General features: G+C 45.5%; 2 protein-coding genes and 1 pseudogene across 6 annotated transcripts in view; 1 reads left to right on the top strand and 2 right to left on the bottom strand.

Annotated features, from left to right (window-relative positions):
- Window positions 1-2790: 2790 nt before the first annotated feature.
- LOC111949532 (TRPM8 channel-associated factor homolog) lies at window positions 2791-8753 on the top strand. Of its 3 annotated transcripts, none has more exons than XM_070434035.1 (8): window positions 2791-2906; window positions 3092-3744; window positions 4007-4998; window positions 5268-5362; window positions 5502-5715; window positions 6686-6922; window positions 7451-7788; window positions 7999-8753. In XM_070434035.1, exons 2-8 carry the CDS (start codon window positions 3116-3118, stop codon window positions 8239-8241), a joined length of 2748 nt encoding a protein of 915 aa, XP_070290136.1. In that variant the 5' UTR covers window positions 2791-2906; window positions 3092-3115; the 3' UTR covers window positions 8242-8753. The 3 variants fall into 3 exon arrangements, with proteins under 3 accessions (XP_070290136.1, XP_023822560.1, XP_070290137.1); XM_023966792.3 differs by having other exon boundaries at window positions 3101-3744; XM_070434036.1 differs by lacking the exon at window positions 7451-7788 and having other exon boundaries at window positions 2792-2906; window positions 7999-8207.
- A 152-nt stretch (window positions 8754-8905) lies between these two features.
- Window positions 8906-10294, bottom strand: LOC111949746 (endonuclease domain-containing 1 protein-like; annotated as a pseudogene).
- A 5386-nt stretch (window positions 10295-15680) lies between these two features.
- Window positions 15681-22295, bottom strand: part of LOC111949894 (zinc finger protein neuro-d4) — a 104778-nt gene continuing 98163 nt past the window's right edge. For all 3 annotated transcript variants that reach the window (XM_070434038.1, XM_070434037.1, XM_023967230.2), the window contains exons 9-12: window positions 21237-21356; window positions 20947-21059; window positions 19586-19667; window positions 15681-19229 (exon numbers count right to left, since the gene is read on the bottom strand). In XM_070434038.1, coding sequence (XP_070290139.1) covers window positions 19159-19229; window positions 19586-19667; window positions 20947-21059; window positions 21237-21356 — 386 coding nt within the window. In that variant the 3' untranslated portion in view covers window positions 15681-19158. The remainder of the gene's footprint in view (window positions 19230-19585; window positions 19668-20946; window positions 21060-21236; window positions 21357-22295) is intronic.

The following is a 22295-nucleotide window of genomic DNA, read 5'->3' on the forward strand; positions in this document are numbered from 1 at the left end:
CAGCCTGGTGGTTCTGTGGCAGCCCACGCACCAGGCTGTCTCTCCGTCTCCTCCCTCCAGGTTCTCTCTCAAGCCAGAGCCGCCCGTCTGTCCTGAGCCGCCGTCTGTCCTGAGCCGCCCGTCTGTCCTGAGCCGCCTGAGCCGCCGTCTGTCCTGAGCCGCTGAGCCGCCCGTCTGTCCTGAGCCGCCCTGAGCCGTCGTTGTCCTGAGGCGCCCCGTCTGTCTGAGCGCCGCCGTTGTCCTAGCGCGGGCCGTCTGTCCAGAGGCGCCCGTCTGTCCAGAGGCGGCTCAGTTTTTGTTTGCACCTTACAGAACTGTTCGTTTGTCGGTTTGTTGTTTTTGTTCAGTATTCATTCTTTATTAAAATTATTATGAATACGTACCACGCTGCACTTTGGTCCTCTTCTCCTTCCACCAACGACAACCGTTACATTGCCATAAATAAATATTCAGCTTCAAAAGAATATTACATCTGCAATACGTAATTTTTGGGGGGACCTGACAAAATGCACATGGAAATATGTAATTTTCGTTGAAAGCAAGTCTAAGAAGCGGTAGATTTGTTCTATGTGCACTGTCTATGCTTCCTGTTTTTAACTTTTGTTTTTCAGTCTTTTACTTTCAGTTTTGTACACCAGCTTCAAACATCTTAAAATATAATATTTTTGGTTCTGGAAAATACATTTCACAGCGGTTTAGAGGGTACACTGACTCTCTACACTATATGTGCTTGTTTTGCTATCAGGAAATGGCGGTTAACTGTTTACTTTGCAAATTGACCAGCAATGGCGAATCAATCAACAATTACTAGCATAGGCCTAATGGTTTTTTGGTATGTTATAATTTAATTATGAAGCTTGCATTTGGAATTTGTTGTTCAAATTAATTATTACATAATGAAAATGCGTTGTAGACAAAATAATGAAAAGGGCTGTCTGGTAGCCTCAATAAATAGACAAAAATGTGTAGCTGAACAAGTCATTGCATGTAAAGATTTTTTTTTTTTTACTTGGAAAAAACTTGACACGACTTGACTTTTTATTTAACTAGGCAAGTCAGTTAAGAACAAATTCTTATTTACAATGAAGGCCTTCCAAAAGGCAAAAGGCAAAATGCCTCCTGCGGGGCCGGGAGCTGCGATTAAAATAAAACAAATAAAAATATATAAATATAGGACAAAACACACATGACAAGAGAGACAACACAACACTACATAAAGAGAGACCTAATACAACAACATAGCAAGGCAGCAACACATGACAACACAGCATTGTAGAACCACAACATGACAACAACATGGTAGCAACACAACATGGTAGTAGCACACAACATGGTACAAACATTATTGGGCACAGACAACAGCACAAAGGCCAAGAAGGTAGAGACAACAATACATCACTCAAAGCAGCCACAACTGTCAGTAAGRGTCCATGATTGAGTCTTTGAATGAAGAGATTGAGATAAAACTGCCCATTGTGAGTGTTTGTTGCAGCTCGTTCCAGTCGCTAACTGCAGCAAACTGAAAAGACGAGCGACCCATGGATGTGTGTGCTTTGGGGACCTTTAACAGAATGTGACTGGCAGAACGGCTGTTGTATGTGGAGGATGAGGGCTGCAGTAGATATCTCAGATAGGGGAGAGTGAGGCCTAATAGGGTTTTACTTGTAAAGACATTTAATAGAAAGACAATGTGACACACAAATATTAAATGTAGCTGCCAAGGTTTGTTGCATGTTGCAAAAAAACTGTCCAGAATATACAGGGAGTCTTGGTCATGCTCCTGGCCGTCCCAGACACTGTCAGGAGGAGTAACTGTGCATAGACAATCCCCCTGACACCCCTCTGGAGTGTTAGGAGTGAACTGTTGTGCAAGACATGCTGGCAGACTGCTGAGACAGGTTGGAAATAGGGGAAACACCCTGACACACCACTCTGGAAGCTGACAGATCAAGTTCTCATTTACAACTGCGACCTGGCCAAGATAAAGCAAAGCAGCGACACAAATAACAACACAGTTACACATGGAATAAACAAACGTACAGTCAATAACACAATAGGAAAAAAATCTATGTACAGTGTGTGCAAATGAGGTAAGATTAGGGAGGTAAGGCAATGAATAGGCCGTAGTGGCGAAGTAATTACAATTTAGCAATTAAACACTGGAGTGATAGATGTGCAGAGGATGAATGTGCAAGTAGAAAAACTTGGGTGCAAAGGAGCAAAAATAAATAAATAACAATATGGGGATGAGGTAGTTGGATGGGCTATTTACAGATGAGCTATGTACAGGTGCAGTGATCTGTGAGCTGCTCTGACAGCTGATGCTTAAAGTTAGTGAGGGAGATATGAGTAGACAGGGCAGGGCAGGGCTATGCATCAGAGATTAAAAATACATACCGGAAATACAAGAGCCAGACCAGTGCCCCAAAAAGTCTGGTTAATAATACTTTCCTGTGGACATCTTATCTTCACTTCCTATCATCAAAAGGACCAACACCACGGACAACCGGTAAAGTCAGTTTAAATATCATTGTATTCATCATTCTGGCTTCTTTTTTAGGGCGACTTCGTTTCAGTCTGATGTATTAGGCAACCCTTRTGGTAATTGGCTGACTCCACCCAATTGAGCACACTGTATTCCTACAGACTCACTGTTGACAGATGCCTCCCTTTCCCCTGCCCTGCCCTGTCTGCTCAGGTCACAGTGGCCAGTCATTGGCCACACACATGTCCCTCCCTGCTCCTTTTACTTGTTTTGCTGATGTGACGATCTCTTTCTTCCCTTCATTCAGACGGTGCCCCAGGTATGCTCAGTGGAATGTAACACAGCTTGCTGCTCTGCTTGCTCTGAACTCCATTTTTGGCTTGACACTGATCTTCAGCTGTTGGTTATCCTTTGTATCTAGGTAGGTTTTACAGATGCCTTTGTTTGTTCTGAACTATTTATGATGCTTTTGTTGTAGAGATTACCGCAAAGTAAAATTCAGTTTTAAAGAGTTAAATGTGTGTACATGGACTGTCAACCTCCAGTACTTATACTGTTTTAAACATATCTGTCATTTAAAATCCTTTTTTTCTCCACCACCAATAGGATCGTCAGCCCACAGACTAAGCCATGACCCAAAGCAGCATGACCCGTGAGGAGGCCTATACTGCCCTGATGAGGGGGGTCAAAGAGCTGGACCTCAACGGGCCAAACATACCCAGCGACTTAGTACTGATCGGCGACCAAGCCTTCCCACTGGCCATGAACGCCCGTGGCCAGGTCCTGATGGCTGCCTCATTCTACGGCCGAGGCCGGGTGGTGGTGCTGGGTCACGAGGGTTACCTCACTGCCTTTCCTGCCCTGGTGGAGAATGCGCTGACCTGGCTGACAGGCTCGTCCTGTGACAGCACTACCGTGGGCGTCCACCAGAGCTGTAAGGCCGTGGCCGACAATCTGAGCTACTCCAGCCTCCAACCCAAGGTAGGGGGCTTCTGTGAGGGCCTGGGAGTGTATGTGACGGATGCGTACTGCGTGGGCCCAGAGGTGAAGGAGCTGGTAGAGTTCCTGAAGGCGGGAGGCGGGCTGCTGATGGCTGGCCAGGCTTGTAGCTGGGCCGAGGGACCCAAACAGAACAACCTGCTGGGTTTCCCTGGGAACAAGGTGTCCAGTGTGGCTGGCATCTACTTCTCGGAGCACCTTGGGGAGCTGGGTACTCTCCCTGTGCCTCCACAGATCCCTTCCAGCTGGCTGGCTGTGGCGTAAGTATTGTGCACTTCATGGCAAATTAATATAGAGATACTGTAGTAAAACGGAAATGTAAACATGGTGGTATTTTCTGCCTCATATCACCACCTCCTATAACCAGGTGTAAAAAACAAAACAAGAAAGCAGAGTTTATTTAACTCCAGAAATCACCTGGTTAAAATAAATGTTTAATCAATTGTTTATTTGAGCTATTTATATGTGTCTTAAGTTCTCTTGTCTAATCATATCTACACTTTCACTCTCTTCTTTCCCTAGGATGAGCAAGGACTTCAAGGATGACCTGGAGTTCCTGCTGGAGGGCGTGACTGAGTTTGATATCCAGGGCGGGACTATTTGCTCAGAGGTGCTGGTACACGGCCCTCTGGCATTCCCCATTGGCACCACACAGGACGGCAGGGCCTTTTTGGCCGGGGCATACTACGGCCAGGGCCGAGTCATCGTGGTCACCCACGAGGGATTCTTGGGCCGAGAGCAGCTGTCCCCCTTCATGCTCAATGCCGTGCGTTGGTTGGACGAGGGTCGTAACGGCTTGGTAGGCGTCCTGCCCCAYCTCGGCGCCGCCCACACCCTGCTGAGCAAGTCTGGCCTGCGCTGTGAGAAGAGCGGCTTCAGGAAGGAGCTCAGTGTCTACGTCTGCACCTCCTACAGCGATGCCCAGGCCGACGAAATTCAGGACTTTGTGGCCGAGGGTGGGGGCCTACTGATCGGGGGCCACGCCTGGTACTGGGCACAGGCCAACCCGGGCCACAACACCATGACAGGGTACGCAGGCAACCACATCCTCAACAAGATGGGCCTCAGCCTGTTGGGGAACACTCTGGATGCAGGCTGCTACAAGGCCCCAGTCCCGGGTCAGACCTGCTCTGAGGGCTTCCACTTCCGCCACCTGCTGCGCCGCTTTGCCGGTCACGTGACCCAGGGCGAGGCACTGACAGAGCAGGAGGAGGCCGGTCTGAAGAAGCTTGGCGGTGACTGTGCCAATTACCTGCACATGCGGGCGCACGACTGTGCCTCGTACACCTCGGTGCTGGCCATGCTCACTGACGTGCTGAAGGAGACGGGCATCCCCCAGGTGTGCCACAGCTGTCCGGTGATAAGCGCCAAGGACCACCTGCTGCTCAGTGTAGGCGCGCAGGTGTACAAGGTGTGCCAGGACCCAGATGCCCTACTGCCTTACCTGATCAAGGACCAGCCAATGATGCCCGCCTTGTCCAATGCCAGGGTTAGGATCAACTGTAATACAGCAGGTTAGTAGTCTCTCATTCTCTCTTATGGGACATGAGCTCTAAAATGGAGGATCATGGGTCTAATGGAGATGGTTTAGTCTTGGGAACCAATATGAAACACACCAGGAGTAATGGCTTAGCTAAAACGGGTGCGAAAAAATACTTTTCGCAATAGCTACTCTGCTTATATGTAAGTTCATTGGTTAGCGTTGTAATACGTGTTTCTAACCTTACTTTCACTATTATATTCTGTTGTGTTTGAATATAACCACTACTGAACATTGTCTTAGGAGGAGAGGAGTGGCTCAGCACCGGTCTGTTCCTTTCCCCTGGGATGAGGACATACATGGCCATGCCACCACAAATCGTCAACCAGGGCTGGAAGGTATCCAATGCGGCTTTTTGTTTTGTCTTATAATTATAAATTCTATTGAATCAAATAATGTTTTATTTGTTTTGAGATCAAGCCCTCAAGAACTTTGTGAATTGATTGATTGACTGACTGATGCCCCTGTTACCATCAGGTCCAGATAGGCTGTCAGACTGACAACATTGGGAATTCGAACGAGCTGAAGCGAGCGCCAGTGGTTCATGAGCGCTTCCCCATAGACTCAGAGATGATGCAGGTGTGCAACCTGTGGGGCGGTCTCCTCTATCTCATCGCCCCTCCTAAGACCCAGGTGGAGGGGTTGGAGGTCATCATTCAGGGGGCTGTGCCGGCCCCCTACTACAAGACTGGTAAGTGGGTGGGAGAGGTGGGAGTCTATGATGCATTTTACACTTTGGTCTTATAATGCATCCAAGTGATCTATTATAAGGGTGTTACAACTATGAGTTGTTATAACTCATGAGTTGTTATGACCACTTATAGCAAGTGTTATAATGCACTATAAGTGTGCCATTATTATATGTGTGTGCCTCATAGAAAGTTTCACAGAGAGGGTTTTTCAATGAGACTAACCTGGATAAATACCAGGTGAATAAAAGATAACACAAAGTACATACATCATAAAAGAACAAAGTACATTACTCCATCCAGCCCCCTCATTTACTCATTTACAATATATCCGTCTGGGACCCTTTTGACTTCATCCAGGCAGAATATTTCATATCTTTTAACCTCTTTTTGTACCCAATTTCTTGTAAATGAATCAAATCTTTATTCATTTCTCGGAGTTGTATTCATGTATTCTGATCTGCTATTCATGTATTCCTAATACATAATTGAGTTGCTTCCTGCTCGCTGTTGCCATTTAGAATGTACAATGATGAAGGCTGCCACAGATTAAAAGGGGAAATGACACAGCCTTTGTTCTGTATGAAACATCTGTAGAATACAGAGATGAACTAAGCTGGGAACAGCTATGCTCTCAGATAGACTGTGCCATTGCAGCTGTGTTACTAAAACTGAAGCTGAATCCCTGCTGTTATGAGAATGGATTTGCAATGTGCTACTCATCATTGTGGTAGGAAATCACACTGTACCAAATGTTTGTCTGGTAATATTCATCTTGAAGGCCATTTAATGTATGTTGTTCACCTATGCTAGGCTTATCTGTTACCACTAATTGGCATACCAAGCTGAGATGAGATTGATTGACTGATCATGAAGACACACACAGCCCGGTCATAACACGTCATTAAAATGATAAATTCTGTCAAATTATCCAGGATTTTTCTCCAACCCTTGCCTCTCTCCTGTCTCTAGGGGTGACCACACCTGCAGACTGGGCAGTTCTGCGGAKCGCCCCTTCCCCCTGGGCAGAGATGGAGTTTGAGAACATCATCCTGACCGTCCACTCTGACGTGGTCCGAGGTGTGGATCGGCCTGACCTGGTGGCAGCGCTCTGGGATGACATCATGAGGGGGGTAGCTGACCTGGCCTCCGTCCCCGCCAAGTTCCCCCGCAAGGAGCGCTTTGTGGCCGACGTCCAGATTTCCCACGGTTAGCGTCTGTTCCTCTTATTTCATAGCATGGACAAACAGTCATGACTGGAATTGACTATGGTAGGGAAACAGGGATTGTGTAATAACTGGATATGAACAGGAAAAAGAGAGATTATCTGAAAAGACATTGACCCCCAAAAAATGTATATGTATTTTGAGTCAGGTAGGACAGTACCTATACAGTTTCTAAGTGAGTAAGTTGTTGTGCTGTAGAAAATGTGTTGTACGCAAGTAACCTACACTCTTAGGAAAAAAAAGTGTTCTTCGGCTGTCCCCATAGGAGAACCCCMTTTGGTTCCAGGTAGAACCCTTTTTGCTTCCATGGAGAACCCTTTTTGCTTCCATGTAGAACCCTTTCCACAGAGCTACGTGGAACCAAAAAGTTTTCTCCCATGGGGACAGACACAGAACCCGTTTGGAACCCTTTTTTAAAAGAGTGTAAGCAGTGGGCTGCACAACCTCTGCCCTGTCAGTATCCAGACATTGATCAGACCATCTCCTTCCTCTCTCCCTTCCCCCCCTACAGGCTTCATGCATGCAGGCTACCCTATCATGATACAATCCTCCTCCGCCCCAAACCTGGTGAACCCTGTGGCAGCCCGCAGCTCGGGCCTGTGGGGAGCCATCCACGAGCTTGGTCACAACCAGCAGAGAGGAGTCTGGGAGTTCCCCTCGCACACCACTGAGTGCACGTGTAACCTGTGGTCCGTGTACGTGCACGAGGAGGTGTTGGGGGTGAATCGGGATCGGGCCCACCCCAACATGGCGCTGGCCAACCGACAGAGCCGTGCCGAGGGTTACGCTAAAGGGGGCAGGAATCTGGCCAGCTGGGACATGTGGGTGGCACTGGAGACCTACATGCAGGTGACATGAGATTGTAGTGACGTATACTGTATAGTACGCCCTGCTGCAGAGTATGTTGTGTACAAACCCTACAATTAGTGCTTGTGAAAAGGCATGTGTAGATAGACAGGAAAGCTTAGATGCAACAGTAAAACATCTACAAAGAAATATACTTCATCTAGGGTTGAGTTTGTGTAAACAGTTTCTCTTCGTTGTCCTCCTTCCCACCAGCTCCAGGACCAGTTTGGCTGGGACGCCTTCAAGAAGGTGTTTGCTGCCTACCACACCATGCAGAACGTACCCAAAGACAACCAGGGAAAGATGAACCTGTATGCTGAGACCTTCTCCCTGGCGGTCGAGAGGAACCTGGCTCCTTTCTTCAAGGCCTGGGGCTGGCCCATTGAGCCCGCTACAGAGGAAAAGCTCTCTAACATGCCGGTGTGGAGCGACCACCCTATGGCCCAGTATGGCTGACCTATAGGGGAGGTCACCCCCTTATATTGGGGGTCAGAGGTCACAGGTCAGGGATTGCTGGTGAAGGGTAGGTACTGTTTGGTGACGGGTTAAGGTAAAGGAGTGGTGACTAGGAGATTGCTGGCCTGGTGTAGAAATGCTACTGCAAGAATCATGGTTGCGTCTGTTGTGCAAAGAAATAATGAATTATAACGGTTTTTGAGGTTGTTAGGGGCCTGGCTGAGGAGATTGGGTCTATTCTTGGCTATAAATGCAATTGTATATTCTAGTGCACTTCAGAAGAGTCCGCGCAAGTGCCTTATTCATCATAAGTCGGATGTTTTACAYGGTCTTTCATTCCAAATGTAGTTATGTGCCCAATAAAGCACCTTATTCTGAAGTCGTATATGTTTTTGATACTGTAAACAAAGCTATAGAAATGTACCTCTTGTTATTTCATTTGTATTATTATATTATTCTCACTTATTCCTAGAAAGCACATATAAAGAATAATAAATATGTATCTCTCAAAACATAGTTCTTTATTCATTCACTGTAGTTCATAATTACATTTTCACAGTAGGGTGCACAGGACTGGGCTGAAGGACTGGTACTGGTATGTGAAGTGAAGTTTTAGCTCACTTTGCCACTGTCAAATCATGAATAGAAACGCATGAGTGGGATACTACTTCTCGGTCACTGCTGGGCAGTTGTTGTGAAACAAGTCCCCTGTTGGTGCTTCAGAGTACTGCTGCAGGAAACCGTTCAGCTCCAGCAGTGAGTGCTGGTCCACTCAGTTCTGCTCAGCGTTGAGGGTGGTGGCGCCGCTATGGACATGCTTACCYTTGTTGTCCACACAGCAGTAGGCGTTCCAAATGTACTCGGGGATGTTGACGCATCGGACGTTGTTCTTGACAATCCAGTTGTCTGTGGAGGGGATGGCGCCCACCAGCACGTAGGCCTGGGCGCACTGGGCCTTGAACAGGTCGGTGAGCTGGGACTCGTGGCAGGCCCAGGCGTTCTGGTTGAGCTTGGGGTTCTGGGGCACCACATTGGGCAGGGTGAAGGTGGCGTTACGACTGGGGGAAAAAGGAAGTGGGTGACCGTGTGAGATTAAGAAGAGAGAAAAGGGAGAGATATATTGTAGGTTTAAGCAATTTGTCATGAGATTAATTACTAAGTGTTACAAAGTAGCAATGGCATATTGAGTCCCACTTGGACTGTAGTCCACAGTGAACTAAGAAACAATTCTAACAATCCTAACAGCATTGGAATTGGAATTGCATGATATCTGTTCAAAGCAGAGCCGGTATTGTGGAGTAAAACTACCTGCATGGTGTCCATTGGGGTTGAGATGGCCGCGGTCGAGGCCAGAGTGGGTGTAGTCCTCGTTGAGTGCCTGTCTCTCACCCAGGTAAACCCCAGGGTGATCTTTCCCCAGCCAGTACCCATCCTGCATCTCTGCACCCCACGAGCTGGGAGGGAAAATAACCTGCTGTTACAACCCAAAGTTTTAGATCAATTCAAACAGAAAATATCATTTGTCTTTAAAATGTTTTAGGCATCTCAGTTTATTTCAATGTTTTTTCACAAAATGTATTTAGGCAACAATCTGCCTCCATATAGTACAACACAGGACACAACAAATATGATGATCTAGAGCCTTTTTGAATTTGTGTCACCAACATAGAGTTATTGATGTGAATTGTTGAGGAGACCGTCCTATGGCATGTCTGTTTCTAGCCAAAGACACATCTGCCCTTTTCTCATGACCCACCTGTGGCTCCACAAACCAGCGCTTCTCCCTGCCTCCTCCGTGGCTGGGCTGGAAGCGGTAGGCTGAATACACAGCAATGCGGTGGTTGGTGTTGTACAGCATGGCAAAGTGGTACCTGTTGTGGAAGTGCTGGCACAGGTCGGGCAGCACCGGGGGTGTCAGCGCCCCAGCCTAGTACCTTCCCTGGTAAAAATACTCCACACACTCTGGGATGTCCTCGAAGTTGACCATCACATCCCCCTCAACAAGGGACAGGGTTCCAGCCAGGAATACAGACAGGGGTATTGGGATCGGCATCATTGGATGGGACGTTCCTACTTCCTAGTTGATTGCTTTCTCCTCATGTTCTCTGGTCACGACTAGCTGTGTCTGCCCACTCACCTGTCCTGCACCAAGCTATGCCTCTGAAGCAGAGCCCAATGGTTGAACCCGTATAGCCTGTTTAACCAGCAGGTCACAGTGTCTGGGTAGATCCAAATGTACATGGTTCTCTCAGGTGGTGTGTACATTAGATAGACCAGCTGTTCTGCTTTTGATGAAACCAAGATTGAACTCTTTGGCCTGAATGCCAAGCGTCACATCTGGAGGAAACCTGACACCATCCCTACGGTGAAGCATGGTGGTGGCAGCGTCATGCTGTGGGGATGTTTTACAGTGGCAGGGACTGGAAGAATAGTCACGATCGAGGCAAATATGAACGGAGTAAAGTACAAAGAGATCCTTGATGAAAACCTGCTCCAAAGCACTCAGGACCTCAGACTGTTGGAAGGTTCACCTTCCAACAGGACAACAACCCTAAGCACACAGCCAAGACAACACAGGAGTGGCTTCGGGACAAGTCTCTGAATGTCCTTGAGTGGCCCAGCCAGAGCCCGGACTTGAACCTGATCTAACATCTCTGGAGAGATCTGAAAATAGCTATGCAGCAACGCTCCCCATCCAACCTGACAGACCTTGAGAGGATCTGCAGAGAGGAATGGGAGGAACTCCCCAAATACTAGTGTGCCAAGCTTGCAGCATCATGCCGATGAAAACTCGAGCCTATAATCACTGCCAAAGGTGCTTAAACAAAGTACTGTGTTAAGGGTCTGAATACCTACCTGTATGTAAATGTGATATTTCCGTTTTTCTTTGTATACATTTGCAAACATTTTGAAAAACCTGTTTTTGATTTGCCGTTATGGGGTATTGTGTGTAGATTGATGAGGAAAAAATCTAATTTAATACATTTTAGAATAAGGCTGTAACGTAACAATGTGGAAAAAGTCAAGGGGTCTGAATACTTTCCGAATGCACTGTATGTAAAGTCTAGTAAGTGTGTGTGTGTAGGGTCAGTGCAGATAGTTCCGGTAACATTAATTGACATTTTAGTTGAAAAATTTAAATCAGAAAAATTATAGAGCAATGTGCAGTACCAGTAAAYTTTTTGCACACACCTACTTATTTTTTACTATTTTCTTCATTGTAGAAAAATAGTGAAGAAACATATGGAATCATGTAGTAACCAAAAAAGTGTTAAACAAATAACAATATACATTATGTTTGAGATTCTTCAAAGTAGCCACCCTTTGCCTTGATGACAGCTTTGCACACTCGTGGCATTCTCTCAACCAGCTTCACCTGGAAGGATTTTCCAACAGTCTTGAAGGAGTTCCCACATATGCTGAGCACTTGTTGGCAACTTTTCCTTCACTCTGAATTCCAACTCATCCCAAACCATCTCAATTGGGTTGAGGTCGAGTGATTGTGGAGGCAAGGTAATCTGATGCAGCACTCCATCACTCTCCTTCTTGGTCAAATAGCCCTTACACAGCCTGAAGGTTTGTTGGTTCATTGTCCTGTTGAAAAACAAATGATAGTCCCACTAATCGCAAACCAGATGGGAGGGCGTATCGCTGCAGAATGCTCAGGTAGACATGCTGCTTAAGTGTGCCTTGAATTCTAAATAAATCACAGTGTCACCAGCAAAGCACCATCACACCTCCTCCTCCATGCTTCACGGTGGGAACCACACATGCGGATATCATCCGTTCACCTACTCTGCGTCTTAGAAAGACACAGCGGTTGGTACCAAAAATCTCACATTTGGACTCATCAGACCAAAGGACAGATTTCCACCGGTCTAATGTCCATTGCTTGGGTTTCTTGGCCCAAGCAAGTCTCTTCTTATTATTGGTGTCCTTTAGTAGTGGTTTCTTTGCAGCAATTCGACCATGAAGGCCGTACATTTAGCAAGTCAGTTAAGAACAAATTCTTATTTACAATGAAGGCCTACACCGACCAAACCCAGATAATGCTGGGCCAATTGTACGCCACCCTATGGGACTCCCAATCACAGTCGGTTGTGATACAGACTGGAATCGAAACAGAGAGCCTGTAGTGACGCCTCTAGCACTGAGATGCAGTGCCTTAGATCGCTGCGCCACTCGGAAGCCCCACAAGACGTTGAGATGTCTGTTACTTGAACTCTGTGACGCATTTATTTGGGCTGCAATTTCTGGGGCTGGTAACTAATGAACTTATCCTCTGCAGCAGAGGTTACTCTGGGTCTTCCTTTCCTGTGGCGGTCCTCATGAGAGCCAGTTTCATCAAAGCGCTGGATGGTTTTTGCGACTGCACTTGAAGAAACTTTAAAAGTTCTTGAAATTTTCCGGATTGACTGACCTTCATCTCTTAAAGTAATGATGGACTGTCGTTTCTCTTTGCTTATTCAAGCTGTTCTTGCCATAATATGGACTTGGTCTTTTACCAAATAGAGTTATCTTCTGTATACCACACCTACCTTGTCACAACACAGCTGACTGGCATACCTGTTAATTGAAATGCATTCCAGGTGACTACCTCATGAAGCTGGTTGAAAGAATGCCAAGAGTGTGCAAAGCTGTCATCAAGGCAAAGGGTGGCTACTTTGAAGAATCTCAAATATGAAATATATTTAGAATTTTGGTTACTACATGATTCCATATGTGTTATTTCATAGTTTGGATGTCTTCACTATTATTCTACAAATTTAGAAAATAGTAAAAATAAAGAAAAACCCTTGAATGAGTAGGTGTGTCCAAGCTTTTGACTTGTACTGTACATTTTTATGTTCAAACTTCTTAATAACACACACATTTCTCCTTCACATGTCAATCTTATGGTAGAGCTTCTATGAAGCATTGTTGGGGTAGTGAAAGTCAATGGCTAAGTCTTGGTTGTATAACTAGTCTCGTCTTGGTTTCCCAGGCAAGAGTAACCCTGGCTAGATTCCTGGTCTGGTCTCACCCTCTTGGCACACTCGCTCGCACAGGAACCCTAAGAGGCATGAGGGGAAAATACTGCAGATCAGATTACAGATATCAAAAGTGTGAAACAAGGGATTTAACCAGGCATGGTTTTTCCACAACAGTAGGCCTATGAGGACACTTACATCAAGTAAATAATTTGACTATAACCTTGTTAATTCAGATCTACAGTATACAGTACAGTCTTAGATTTCTCATGTATAGTAAGTACTTTGCTTTGGCCATGCACTCTCATCTTTCATATCAATCATTCACACCATGTTGCATTCAAAGTGGTAACTGGCTGTCAAATTGTGTCTGGTTGCCCCATTCACACCGACACAGTATATTGTAATGGGGGTTGGTGCTGCTCTTAAAGTCTGCCACTAGATGTCAGGTTTGTATCAGATGTTTGGGATGTAACAGGGAGGCCTGGCTACTGTATATGTCCCATGGTCCTCATGATACAACATTCCAGAATGCAGGCAGTACCAGTACCAATTTTTACCCAGTATTTCATTTATCCAGTAGACATTGTTGTAACATTGAAATGTGCTACATCTCAAAATGTAGAATTATTGTCTGGAGGATTGGTTTTCCGGGAAAGCAAGAGCATAGCACACACAGGCTGATTTTTCCCAGGCATTCATTTGCGGCTATTAAACATGAGTGACAAGTGAACACAATTAAGTTAAATAATGACAACTGTTTCTAATGACCCAGTCATTAATTTGTCACGGCTGCATTACTGGATGTGAATAGACTTTCCTTGACTTACAGGCATACGTGCCTACATTGACATTGATCCTGGTCACTCAATTGATTCGCCCATTCGTTTTTAATTGCTTGTTACTAATCACATGGATTATGGGTAAATAATGCTTATGGATCAGACAGGTTGTTACTTTAATAGMTGTCTGTCTGGACGCCAATGGTTTGTTCAGAAGGACTGCTTTCCTAGTTAGTTGCAAGCCATTGTTGTGTATACTGTGTAGTAAAATGTGTGTATAGTTATAAGTGTGTAGCATGTGAGTGATACATTACTGGGCTACTGACTGTACCTGAACTGTGCTTAGTGTTCAAAATCTTGAGCCCTTTCCACAAATTGTCATCTGTCTACCTTTCTGGTAGGCTACTGCTGGACCAACAGTGGACTATAGCTGGACTGAGGAAATCATTCAGAGCACAGTCTAAGGTCCTAATGGCCCAATGACTTGAGGAGACAAAAGGTCAGACTGCATCCCAGGCTATTCTTTAAGCCTTATCAGCCTTAGACCAGACAGACAGACAGAATCAAATAGGTAGCCTACATTTTAGCTACCCCCATCACCCAATCAATCATTTCCCTCTTCTTTCCCAACATCAATTCATTTAAGATGTATTCATACATTTTTTTCCATATGATGATTTTATTGTATTGATCCTCCCTCCCTTCTCCTGTCTCCTTTCCCTCCTTCTTTTTTTTCCTTTTTTTTTCCGTCTGTCCCTCCCTCCTCTCCTCCCTCCCTTTCCCTCCCTCCCTCCTTCCTCCCTCCTCCCTCCCTCTTTACTGTAATCCATCACTTGTTCCATCATCCACCATGCAAACAGCCCAGAGTTACCATGGCAACCACCATGGGCAGCTATGCGCAGCTCTTCTCTGATGGCTGGCACGAAGGCAGTCTGAGCCTGTCTGGTAGATGTGGTAATTGGCTGGGAGTCTAACCCCCCCCCCCCCTCCACTTCACATACAGATACACACAAAAACAACACGCATACGTACTATAAACACACAAACACAATCCACATACCGCTTCACAGACATCCTTGGAAATGGAAGAGGGAGACAAGGGGTCAGAATAACGTGGGCAGGAAGAGAGGTGGGAGTAGGCCAGTAGTAGTCTCTTGTTTGTTGGATGGGCTTTGGGGGGTTTGGATGGATATACAGAATTTGGGATAAGGTGGAAGTGGGAATTTTGCCAAGAAATGGATGGAAGAATATATATATTTTAAAATACAAATTTTCCCCAAGAAAAAAAGGTGTGCACTGGTGATGGTTCTGGCTTCTGGAAGGTAAAGAATGGAATTCAGGATTTGCTTCAGCCAGGTCTCTCCAGGACTACAGTATGATAGGTGCCTATTCTCCAATCTATCCCATACAAACATTGTAGCTCAAAGAGAACTTGTTTACTTTCAAGCCATAAGAGGTTCAAGTAATGCAATCATACTTTGGTAGATCATTATATTTTGGGGAGAAAAGTGCCCACGTGGGTTTATGGATCCAAGCTCCAAACCATCTATTGTAAATAGCATATTTATGACACTTAAAACATAATGGATGAATTTTCAGCTTTTCACATTTTCTTCAGAAATACACAAACATTGCTAAATTGGTGGGTGTTCAGAAGCTCCACACAGACACACACCACAGCAGACGGTTTCAGGAGTTACAACTTTTATTTATGATTGTTTGTAAATGAAAAAAGGAGTCAGGAGAGAAAAAATTTGGGAAAATTGGGTGCCTGGAGAAAGACAAGATGAATTTACAGTGAATGAATGACAGCTATGCAGTTGCAGTCAATATTTCAAKGCGTTCCCAGGTAGGTAGGAGAAAACAACCCACATGTCCAGGAAGATTTGATCTCCATCAGGGTAAATACTAACAAATTCATTTTATCCAGTGTTTCTTTTTTTTCCAACAGACAGTTACAAGAAAGGAAAATGTGCACACACTCACACAGGAATTTCTTATTTGGGTAATAAAAAGTGCAAGCAAGATCACAGCACGACAATTTACAAGAGGGCCAAAATCCTGCTTCGTTTGAGGACTGGACAATAATCTTCTCTCCCTTCTGATCCCACCCCCAGTCTAAAGATGGGGGGAGGGGGGGGGGGGGTCAAAGGTCATATCTGAGCTTGAGTCACTCCTCTTTCTGCAACTGCATCTTCTCAGATAGTACAATCAATGTAGTTTGACCACCACATCCTCATAAGTGCCAGGAATAAATTCAGAACTAAAGGCTTATCAGTAAACACTTTCAGATCAGCTCACTCACACAGAATCACAAGTCATCATCTGGCTATTACCTCAGTACTGGCTCTGAACACAACTCTGATTGGATATTGGTGGGAAACTTAAAATGATGGAACAGTAATGTGGTGAAGGTTTTCACATTGTCTTTTGAGGAGCCTGTCCATTAAAAGGTGAAGAGTTTACTTATCGAACGATTCACCGCTAGGACACAATCTATTATGACACAATCAAAGGGCCCCAAATTCAGTAGAATAACATTCTGTCACTTTGGCCCGATACCAGATCTGTTCTCCAAGGGTCATTGTCATGCGACAGCACAAACAGATCTGGGATCAGGCTACTGTCACTCGGGACCAACTACAGTAGCGAGGACTGAGGCTTCAGCAGTACCTATTCTAGCGTAGTACACTAGTGTTGACTGTATTCTTGGATGTATCGGAATGCAGCCTGTGTCATGGAGAGGAAGTTTGAAAAATAATAACCGTCTTTTCACTGTGTTTGTTTTTCGAGGACCTCATTATGAGTTTAAAGAGACTGTGTGCATCCCAAATGGGACCCTATTCCCTATGTGATGCACTACTTTTCACCAGAGCCCTATGGCCGCTGTTCAAAAGTAGTGCACTATAAAGAGGAAAGGGTGTCATTTGGAACGGAACCACTGACAGACAGTGTCTCTCCCTCTCTCTCACACACATAGCCACACACACATACACACACATGCCAAACAAACAAACACACTGTGCAAAATGTTTGAAGTAGAAAAACACAGACATAAACAAATAAGAGAACAATACTGAGAGAGAAGAGGTGAAAACATCCCTAGTTATTCGAGAAAAATAAATAAAGTAGATATCAAAATATGAAATCGAGAGAATTTCTGGTATCACACATGTCTAAATGATGGTACATACATTTTGGGTAGCACAGGTAGTAACATTTTCCCCAACATGGCTGTGTGGATCATACCATAGTAGAATATAAACACATACATTTTAGGAGTAGAGACATTACAAATATGGAGGCAAATAGGACAACCACTTTTAAGTGCATTTAAATAGACATAAATTGTATTTTTGAGTTCATATTTCGATATGCACTGAGACGGTGAATTATGAAATGGCAATTTGTGTTTTTGATAAACAGAGAGAGTGACAATCTATTTACAGCAAAATGTCTCCCAACTTAAAGCTCTAGGAAGAGTAGGAGGGATCATTGGACCAATCAAAGTTGCAGCCTCATACAATAGTCCAGTCAGATAGGCCACTGGGGGAGGGGACTTTGGGTTGAAAAAAGACTCGTCTCAGTGCAAGCGCACAAACTCACATGCTGGCGTCCCAGTTAGTAGAAGTCCTTGCTTTTAGCTTACTCTTTGAAAGCACATTATATTACAAGTCCCTAGCACACAAAGCAGTCTTGCAGATAGTAAAGAGCTCATTCTATTACTTTTGATGACTTTTCACAAAAATTTGTTATCCTTTGAGAAAAACAGGGCTCGGAAGAGAGAAACGGCGCAAGCTGGCTTGAATTCGTTTGGTCCAACAGAAAATGTAATACAGTAAGTCATGGTGGTGTTTCTAGGAATCAGAATCATCAGAAGCCCCTCCTCTTCCTGCTCCCCGACCCTGCCATAGGTCCTGCCTAGCACCTGGTTGGCTACGGTTGGCTCTCATTTCCACGCAGTTTTAGGAGGGCACATTTGCCCTCACTCACACACGCATACACACGCACATATACAGATGGACACACACACACACACACACACACACACACAACTTTACCCAAATGGGTCACAAACACATTATTGCGAATTAAGTGTGCTTTCTTAAATACATTTTATCCTTAAAATATCTTTAAAAACTATAATGTTAACACCATGCAAATAAAGTACCAAATAAAATGTTTAAAAAAACATTTGGGCCTTGTATTTTTGACAAGGCCAGACAATAAAACCTGCATTGTCCACACTTAAAACATACCTACATTCTTGCTAAACACACAGACAAAATACACCAAGCTCCGCCAAAGTCATAGCAGTCTCATGTTGTCTTTTTCAGTTGTTGTTTTGAAGGAAATGAAGGTAACCAGAAGTTCATAGTTGAGGGAAACGTTTGCTCTAATTCAATATTTTTTGGGAAACACAATTTGATGTAAGTGGCTGATGGCAGAGTGACAACCTCTCCACTCCCTCTCCTCTGTAAATGTCATAAAGCCACAATAGCTCTGCGCGATGGTATCAATCCCAGAGTACTTCACTTTCAAAGGGTTTGAGTGGCGGCTCCATGTGGGAGGAAGGGGGCGGGGCTGCAGCTGCTTTAAACCTAACGAGGAGTCTGGTCGTCACTACGGCCTGCTTCTCCCTCTCTCTGTGTACTCTGCTGCCAGGGCCACAGCCCAGTGTATAGGAGTATAGGGCCACAGTGGCAGCTGATGCTCGTTAGGGCTCCTCTACGGACCCTTCACAGGGGAGAGCGTGCCTCTTGAGTGCCCTTGTGGGCTACTGATAAACAGCTCTTTGGAGGCAGACGGTGGAGGGCAAGCAAGCCCCGGGGGGCAGCCCAGTTAGGCTATTGATGATCAGATGCTCCCCGCTGAGGCTGCTGGGATAGAAGGTGGTTCCTCCTGGGCCAGAGGTGCCAGAGGTGGAGGGGACTCCAGGGGCAGGTGGCTGGGCCTCAGCAGGGGCAGACTGGGGAGACCTGGATGGAGCATGGTGCACCCTGGGATGTAGGTACTTCCATTGACGTTAAAACAGCTGGGGCTGGGAGACCTGATGACTGGAGATGTCGTTTCATAGAGGAGGAAAAACTGCAGGGCGTTGGGGGTGTCTTCTCAGAGTTGGTCCAGTTGTTATGTTTAGGGGGGGTGGTGGGTAATGTGGTAGATTAGGTCAGGGTGATGTAGGCCGAGGCCTTCTCTTTCAGCTGTCGCAGACACAGATGGCAACTCCAGCTCCCTGGAAGATCAACAGTTCACAAGTTCACTGGTTATTGGAAAGCCTAGGGATTAACCCTAGCAGAATAAATGAACACTGTAAATTGAATACTGATTGCGAGTGCATCACCACATACTGTGGTCAGGTAGTGTGATAGATTTGCAATCTCTTAGCCATGTCAACTTGACTTGCGGATGACACAAGCATTCAGCACATGGCCTTTCCCTTTACAATGCATCTACTGTATAAGTGACATTATGAACCCAGCCATTGCATGGTCATCATTTACCGACAATATGCCGGCCTAGGTATACTATACAGTATTCTATAGGACTACACTAGGCCCATATCCTCCACATATCCTGTAGTGTACCTACCCTCTGGGGGCTCCGCCATAGGGGGGCTCAGGCAGTACATATGGTAGCCTCTGTCACAGTCATCACAGAATAGTAACTGATCCTGGAACAAGGAAACACACAAACACAAATAATGTTTTGACATTATCAATCAAATATAGCACATACTACACATAACACACAAAGGCCCAGATTTGCTACGCGTTCGCACCCGGTGCAAGGATTTCACCCATTTTTTGTGTGTGTTATTATCCTTTACTAAGGAGGAGAAGAGCCCAGGCGAGTGTGTGTTGTGGTAAATGGAGAGTGGGATATGAACGCAACATGTAAAGTGTTGGTCCCATGTTTCATGAGCTGAAATAYAAGATCCCAGAAATGTTCCATACGCACGAAAAGCTTATTTCTCTCAAATGTTGTGCACAAATTGGTTTACATCCCTGTTAGTGAGCATTTCACCTTTGCCAAGAAGCTGATTAAACAGCATGATCATTACACAGGTGCACCTTGTGCTGGGGGCGATAAAAGGCCACAGATGTCTAAAGTTTTGAGGGAGCGTGCAATTGGCATACTGACTGCAGGAATGTCCACCAGAGCTGTTGCCAGAAATGTTTTATTTCCCTACCATAAGCCGCCTCCAATGTCGTTATGGAGAATTTGTTAGTACGTACAACCGCAGACCACGTGCATGGCGTCATGTTGGTGAGCGGTTTGCTGGTGTCAACGTTGTGAACAGAGTGCCCCATGGTGGCGGTGGGGTTATGGTATGGACAGGCATAAGCTATGAACACAACTGCATTTTATTGATGGCAATTTGAATGCACAGAGATACCGTGATGAGGTCCTGAGGCCCATTGTCGTGCCATTCATCCGAATGGAAGCTGAAAGCTGAAACCTTGAAGCTGAAAATGTCCCAGTTCTTCCATGGCCTGCATACTCACCAGACATGTCACTCATTGAGCATATTTGGGATGCTCTGGATCGATGTGTACGACAGCGTGTTCCAGTTCCTGCCAATATCTAATAACTTCGCACAGACATTGAAGAGGAGTGGGACAACATTCCACAGGCCACAATCAACAGCCTGATCAACTCTATGCAAAGGAGATGTGTCGCGCTGCATAAAGCAAATGGTGATTTTCTGATGCACGCCCCTACCTTTTTTTTTAAGGTATCTGTGACCAACAGATGCATATCTGTATTCCCAGTCATGTGAAATCCCTAGATTAGGGTCTAATGAATTTATTTCAATTTACTGATTTCCTTATATGAACTGTAACTCAGTAAAATCTTTGAAATTGTTGCATGTTGCGTTTCTATATTTTTTCAGTATAGATGTTTTGGGAGTATGAAGGGGCGTGTGTGTGTGTGGGTGTGGTGCTCACGTCATTCTCGGAGGTGCCACACAAGCTGCAGGACTTGCACTCGATACACTGCCAGCGGTAGGTCCGTACTGCTGCCGTCATGTTGACTGTGAACTGCAAGCAGGACGGGTGACCTGGGGACACAGAGAGGGACATACACACTCTTCATGTTACACTTCATCACCATCGTTGTCGACGTCATCAAGTTGGACTCGTTTCCACTACACCAACACATAATAACATCTGTGTCATAATGACACATTTAAAACCAACTCAAACCGGTGTCCATAGGAGTGTCTGTCTGTCCGTACCTGAGCGTCCACAGTCGGCACAGGAGATGAGGTCCTCGGGACAGCCAGTCTTCTTGGAGCCGCCCAGGCAGAAGTCACAGTAGCCGTTAGGGATGACCGACCCGTCTGCAGCTTTCTTAGCTGAAATCACACAGGTGGACTGGTTACATACAATAGAGCTCTTTCCATAACAAACGCTCTCTTACAGAAAAGCTGCATATTACTCTTATATTCTATGCTCTAGAATATAAGAGTAATCCAGCATTTGTATGAAGCTCCACTGAGCACAGACCTAGAGCACAGAGTATATGGCTGTGGTCTGTGGTTACTGATGACCTGCTACTGAGGCTGGTGTAGAGCTGAGGACTCAACAGGCTTAGAACTAGACTGACGTAGGCGGAACATCGCAGGTTTGGAGAGGGAAAGAGGAAGAGAGAGAGCGAGAGACAGAGCGAGAGAGAGAGCGAGAGACAGAGCGAGAGAGAGAGTAAGCAGAAACGAGTGAAAGCGGCAGAGACAGGAAACATAGAGTGAGACAGAGAATATGAGACTTCCAGCCAACCAGACTGCAGAGCGTCCCAGCTGGATAAAACTCACCCTCCTCCATATGTTGGTTTTGCTAAAGCAAGCAGCAGGCCCGCTGAAGCCTGGGACTCGCCAGCTCGTGCTCAGCCAGGGAAGGGAGGAGTAAGACGGGAAGGGAACTCCACTGGGAGGCCCAGGGGTCTGTTAAATATTGGGACAGACTTGCTGTGCATCAAGCGGCAGGTGCGTGGCGGGAAACCATTTTAGAATAACCATTAATGGAGAAGAACATCCCCCTGCATGCATCCTCTCTGTCTCACTGATTGCAGTCGATTGCATAATAACTTTAATAGCTCTGATCACGTAACCAGGACAGTGTATTTGTATGTGTCCTTTTTTCCTGTATTAAGATGCAATGCAATGGACAGGAACATCACAATGACTCACCATCGTGCCATGTAAGACAGAAGAAGACAAACAGACAACAGTATACAGTAGACTAGACAAGCACACACAGGAATTCATCCCGAATACGTAAACACACACACACACACA

This window comes from Salvelinus sp. IW2-2015, linkage group LG22, assembly GCF_002910315.2.
Source record: "Salvelinus sp. IW2-2015 linkage group LG22, ASM291031v2, whole genome shotgun sequence".
NCBI lineage: Eukaryota > Metazoa > Chordata > Actinopteri > Salmoniformes > Salmonidae > Salvelinus > Salvelinus sp. IW2-2015.